The sequence below is a fragment of the Setaria viridis genome, chromosome 9 (genome assembly GCF_005286985.2).
Source record: "Setaria viridis chromosome 9, Setaria_viridis_v4.0, whole genome shotgun sequence".
In the NCBI taxonomy this organism is placed as follows: Eukaryota; Viridiplantae; Streptophyta; class Magnoliopsida; order Poales; family Poaceae; genus Setaria; species Setaria viridis.
Genome location: NC_048271.2, coordinates 31,183,995 through 31,190,163, shown reverse-complemented (window position 1 = coordinate 31,190,163; position 6,169 = coordinate 31,183,995). Strand labels below are relative to the sequence as shown.

General features: G+C 43.8%; 1 protein-coding gene across 1 annotated transcript; it reads left to right on the top strand.

The window, feature by feature from the left end:
• The first annotated feature begins 734 nt into the window (after positions 1 to 734).
• LOC117836918 (uncharacterized) lies at positions 735 to 1,895 on the top strand. Its single transcript, XM_034716448.2, has one exon. It carries the CDS (start codon positions 931 to 933, stop codon positions 1,528 to 1,530), a length of 600 nt encoding a protein of 199 aa, XP_034572339.1. The 5' UTR covers positions 735 to 930; the 3' UTR covers positions 1,531 to 1,895.
• The last annotated feature ends 4,274 nt before the right edge of the window (positions 1,896 to 6,169 follow it).

Here is a 6,169-nt window from a genome sequence, read left to right as displayed (position 1 = left end):
CAGTAATAATCCACCAAACAACTAGCTATTACATTAATCTTTTCATATACAATTTGATTCACTTAAACAAAGTTCTAAAACTTCTTAGGTTAGCATTTAGATACTGACATTATTTTTGAAAGTAGAAAAAAATATTATTTTGGAATTTGTTGCATTTTAGAAATGGTACTTCCTCCGATGACAACTATAGATTTCTTTAAATTTATCCTATGTCATACTTTTTTTTCTCCGACCATCACAAATAATGACATAAATAGATTTATTATAAAAAATCTAAAATAGAATTTTTTTACTTATGATAATATTTTTAAAAGTATTAGAGCATCTTTAGTAGTTTCCAGTATTGTGAGAGTTGGCAAAAACTAGTGCTCCAGCATACTTTCTTTAGTTTTCTCTTTTCCCAATAATTATTGGGATGACCCTCTAATTCATCCTAACTCTCCTGTGACTCTCTCAATACGATAGTTGGATTAGGATGAAATTATTTGAAGGTTGCAAAAGTAACTCTCCCAATAACAATGAAATGGATATTGGATATTCCCATTAACTGGGAAATATTTATTGGAAGATTATTGGAGCATCATACTAAAAACGTATATCCTCCCTGGTGAAGTAGATGATGCGACGAGTAAGGAGTTTATTGCTAATATCCTAGAGGAGCAACAAGCAATATCAGCTCTTGAGGTTAAAAGATTCGCATGCGCAAAGCACTTGCTAATAACAAACTCAAACCGTCGACTTCAAAGTCAACCGCCACCCGCCAACTCGGTTATAAGAGTCGGCGGCGTCACCTCCGAGATAGCCCCTCGCCCGGCCGGGAGCGAGAAGCAAGCGGCTTGGCACCTCAGCCTTCCTCTTCGCTTCTCTCTTTCTCCCCTCTCCTCCAAGAAGCCAGGGTATCTAGCCGCTATCCTCATCAAGATCATTGAGATGGACAATGTCCTCATCGATCGATCCGCCAGCGGATTCGATTTCATGAGGTGGACGGACGCCGTCGACGATGGCTGCCGCATGCTGGCGCCTCACACTAGCATCTACAGCTCCTTCCCATACGTTTCGCAGCTGCCTCCGTTTCAGTACACGCCATACATGCAACCTTCGCTCTCCCTCCCTCCGCTGCCTCCTCGCCGCGCGGCAGCTCGCCTCCCGCTCCCGCCGGTGATGGCAGCGACCATGGCCAAGTACGCCGCGCCGCCGCCGCCGGCCGGCGCCGCCGCCATGGGAAAGCCCGCGGCGCCCAGGAGGACGGGACTAGGAGAGTACAAGAGGAAGAAGCCGCGGGCGCCGAGGCCGCCGGGGGAGGAGCCACCGAGGGCGCAGCGGAGGAAACCGCTGGAGCGCGCCACGCCGCTGCCGCCGGCGCCGGCGGTAGACGAGGCGCTGGACGACCTGGAGCGCGAGGTGACCAGGGGGTTCGTCGAGGACCTGATGCACGCGCTCGCGCCGCCGCCGAGCAGCCTGCCCCTGCCCACCTTCTCACTCGTCCGGGCTGCCGCCGTGAAGGCTGCCGCGGCATCCTGCGCCGTGTAGACGCTGGAAGTACAGCGCACCGCCGCGACCACCGGCGGCGGGAGGCGTCCTCCGGCGCCACCAGTACGTGCGCGTCTTTCTTCCACCAAGACTTTTTCTTTGGATGGAAGAAAACTGCTACCATGGCTTTTTAAAAATGGGTTATTTGCTTCTTATTTTCTTCTAAAATCCTTCTGTTTTTTGGGTTGCGTCCTGTGATGCGAAAGTGAACCTAATTTTAAGGGGTTTGCATAGCATTCAGAGTTAACCTTCTTGATGGGGTCTGTTTTTATTGGCTTGTATCAAGAATTCAAGATCAAAACTTTTCTCTTTCGCATATGTATCGTTCACCATTTGTGCTCAATAAATAGTTTGTGGTTCCAATATTCAGCCACTCACAAAGTTATGCTGTGAACCCATGCCTCGATTTGACAAGATTTTGCCATAGCTCGATACATTTATATGTAGGGAAAGGCATATTATCCACTTGCATCTCTAAAAATATCAGTCGTCAATCATCAATGGCTAATAAATTTTGTATTAAAACAGTAACTTGTGGATGAAATCTCAAAGTAATAGTGCACATTCAATAGTCCCATGCTGCTAATTTGAGTTTGTGCAAGTCAAATTAAATAGGAGATCTCTCTCATTTCTCTGAATACGTAACTGAAGAAGAAAATAGGGGTTGGGTTACACAACGCCCGCGCGTATTCGCGTTCCTTTTCGCGTAACCAACCGTGTGACTTGTGATGCACACTACTACAAAAATGGTTTCTAGGGGCGGTTGACACAGTATTTTCAAGGGTGGACGTGCTACCCGGTCGTGGCTTTCGCAGCTACAAATAGCTGTTTGCAGGAGTGGGTGACGCCATGGCCCGCCCCTAAAAATTGTTTTCTAGGGGCCGGTGATGGCGTCACCCGCCCCTTAAAATATCGTTCCGGCCCAAATTTTGTACCATTTTCACGCCAAATTTTTTAAATGTGATATTTACCAACCCATTCAGATCCAACACTCAAAGAATATTATATATGCAATAAAATATATATAACCAGTTCGTACATCAATAAGAAAAAGGTAGGGGGTACATCCATACCACAATACAATATAACTAGTTTTGACAATATGTAAGTTCGTACATCAATACTTAAAGTCTTAGAGAGAAGAGTTCAAATTCATAAGAAAATAGTAGGGGTACATCCATGCATGTTACATATTTCATACTACTCCGCTTCTATTCCTTAGATATAACTGATGTGGCCTGTAGAAAGTGAGATGAGCCTAGAGCTTGTACTCTCTGGTCCGTATTGGATTTCCATCCATGTAACTATAATTCAACACATACAAGACTTGAGCCAGAATAGCATGAAAGCTCATTGACGCAATGGTATTACCAAAGATATCCTAAAAAATGAGAATAATGTGATGGAAGTTAAAAGATGTAACATAACTAAAGGTAAAAGAATGATTAGAATGATAAAAGAATGTTCCATATCTAAGGAAGTTAAAAGATGTAACATTACTCACATGCATGCATCCTTATTAAGAATTCACATTTCAAAATTTAAAATTGGATTCACATTCACAATTTCATAATTCACATCCACAATTTCACATTCACATTCATATTTCACTAAGTATTACTACTCACAGTTCAATAAAATCAAAATGAAAAAAATGGAAAGATAAGAAACTGACTGCGGATGGGGAGGGAGCCACCACGGGGAGGGGAGGTGCCACGACAGCGGCCCGCAGATGGGGAGGCAGGTCGCTAGCAACGAGAGGGGCCTGGTCGGCGGTGGCGGCAGTACTGAGGCACCACGACGGGAGGCGCCGCAATTTTTGGTGCCACGGGGAGCGGAGGCAGGTCGCTGGTGATAGGAGGGGCCCGGCCCCGGTGGTGGCAACGACACGGTGAGGCACCACGACAGGAGCCGTAGGAGGAGGGGAGGAGGTGCGGCCGGCGCTGCGGCCCAATGGTGGAGAGGTGGCGCGAGGGAGGAGAGGAGGTACAGCGCGGCGACCCGACGAGGAAGGGGAGGCACTGTAGTGTCGGAGCCCGCGGGGGAGGGGAGCGGCACCAGAGCAGGGGATGGAGGCAAAATTTTGGTATCTTGACGGTGTCCCGCGCGCTTTTTCGAATATTTGGCTATGTCCCCGACGCCAACTGCCTATATAGGGGCAGTAACAGGGGCAGATGATGGCATCACCCACCCCTGGTAATGATTTCCAGGATGGGTGGCACCATCACCCACCCTTGGTAACAATTTTCAGGGGCGGTTGATGCCATCACCCGCCCATGGAAATTATTTTCAGGGGCGGGTGACGCCATCAACTACCCCAACAAATTATTTTCCTTTTAGTCAAAAATTCATTTAAAACATGGGAAATAGAAAAACACCAAAAAAAAATTTGAACCTCCCACACTAAGGTTGTAATGAGCTATAGATCATGGAAAAAATAAGCCAAGAGTATTATAATACATATAAGGGTTAAGAGTGTAGAAACCTTAAAGTATGGCTTCAGTTACATGACATAATTGATTCAAACTACATGAGATAATTGATTGAAAGTACATATTACATGAGATAATTGACTCAAACTACATGAGATAATTACTTGCTATATATTATGCAGTAACAATTCTTGATTCTTCATCCTTGCATGCCCAGGGCATTTCATCTTTCTTTATGCTTGCTTCTAAAATCATCATCTTTTGTAGTAGGTCTGTGAAGAGGTTCATTCCATTGTACTAATTATATTCTTCAACGTTTTCGACACCATAAACTCCTAAGATTTCTTGTTTTCCAGGGACTACGACGTGCTTTGTCTTTTCTGCAGGATCAAAACATACATAACCCTATGCAACCTGTGAAGCAAGCACCCAAGGGTCATCTTTGTAACCAACATCGTTGAGGTCAATAATTGTGAGCCCATAGCCATCCACTTCAACACCTTTAGGGTGTTTGACCCAATGGCACCGAAAAACCAGGATCTGTATATTGGAACCATAGTGGACTTCCCATATATCATCTATGATGCCATAATATGTGGTACTTTAGCCAGTTCTCTCATCTAAGGCCTCAAGACAAACACCACTATTCTGAGACACAATCTTCTTGTCCTTCGCGGCAGTATAAAATAGATATCCATTAATATCATACTCTTGCCATGATGTGACCTGGCTAGACAGGCCAACTGCAAATATTTTGATCGTTTGATCTCCCATGGTTTCCCCATTGGTAGATTCAGACCCTTCAACCATGCAGTCATAACGCTTGTGCTCCCTCATGATCCAATCTTTCGAGCGGCCATTACTTTGAGCATGAATCACACTCAAGTGTTGACCGACTAAAGGTGACATTATTGTGAGGTGTTGCATGATGCTATAATAGGTTTGTTGCACATCTTTGAAGTCCTTGTCGATGAAGGTTTTCCTCCTAACTATGCTGATCCCTACCAACTTCCCCATAAAGTTTATGACACATTTTTTCTCATCATAGATCTATGACATTTCTAGCTGAAAACATCATAAAGTTTCACATGCGAGCAAATTTTGTGATAAAGTTACGGAACGTCATAAAAGTTGACACTGTAGCCAAAAAAAAATCATCACTCGCTGTTACATGGTACTTTTGTGAATATATAAGGTCCGTGAAAATGTCATAAACCAACCAGGGCCCCACATGTAAGTTCAAGCTAATAAATAGGGTGGTAAAATAAAAAGGAAAACATGCTCCTCCCGTGGGTCAAACATGTTACCGATTGAATGGGAAGTCTTTACCACGACCAAGTCCCACATGTAAGGTAAGTTTCAGGTGAGTGTGGTAGTTGGCGGCAGAAAAGCCCGCATTGTAGCCAAAAAATAGTTTACCCACTGTCGTGCTCCTACGATAGGGAAAAAAGAAGAACGGAGAGAAGTAGGCTAGGACGGAGCACTCCAGCGGAGATCTGAGCCTCCCCGCGGCAGCTCAATCCTACGATAGCACAAATCTGGTGCTTCCTTCTGTGGCGCGTCAATCTGGTTAGTAATTTTGAGTTGAACTCACGTAAATTTCATTTCGCATTAAGATCTTTCAATCTGGTCAATAATTTTGAGTTGAATTCGCCAAAATTTCCCACATGGATAGACATTGGATACATGGTTGTAAACTATTTACCCCAGAGCATGAGAAAGGGGTCAATGATTTCATGGAATTTGTTTAACAGTAGATACTCTGACGATGAATAAATACTATGCCCATGTCATGGATGCCTGAATCAATCTAGATTTACTATAGAAGTGGTGAACATGCACTTACTTAGAACTGGGATAGTAAGCACCTACACTAGGTGGATCCATCATGGAGAAATATTTTAGGATAGGGTTCAGGAAAATGCAAATCTGCAGGATAATGGGATTCAGAAAAATGCAATTCTACAGGATGATGGGGTTGAGGAAATTGCAATTCTGCTGGATGAGGGGTTGAGGATATGTGACATCCCTAGTAATTAAGAGACTAAATCAAAAATACATCAAAGTGATTAAAGAATAAATCAAAGCTAACTCTAAATGAATTTTACTAAAGCACTTGGAAAGCAAGTAAAAATAAATTTTATATAAGAACTCAAATTTTGGCCAATATAAAAGTGGTAGATCTTTTCAAATGAAGCAACTTTCAC

Excerpts from the sequence above, each read along its gene's own strand:
- LOC117836918 (XM_034716448.2), top strand. The coding sequence starts at position 931 with ATGGACAATGTCCTCATCGATCGATCCGCCAGCGGATTCGATTTCATG.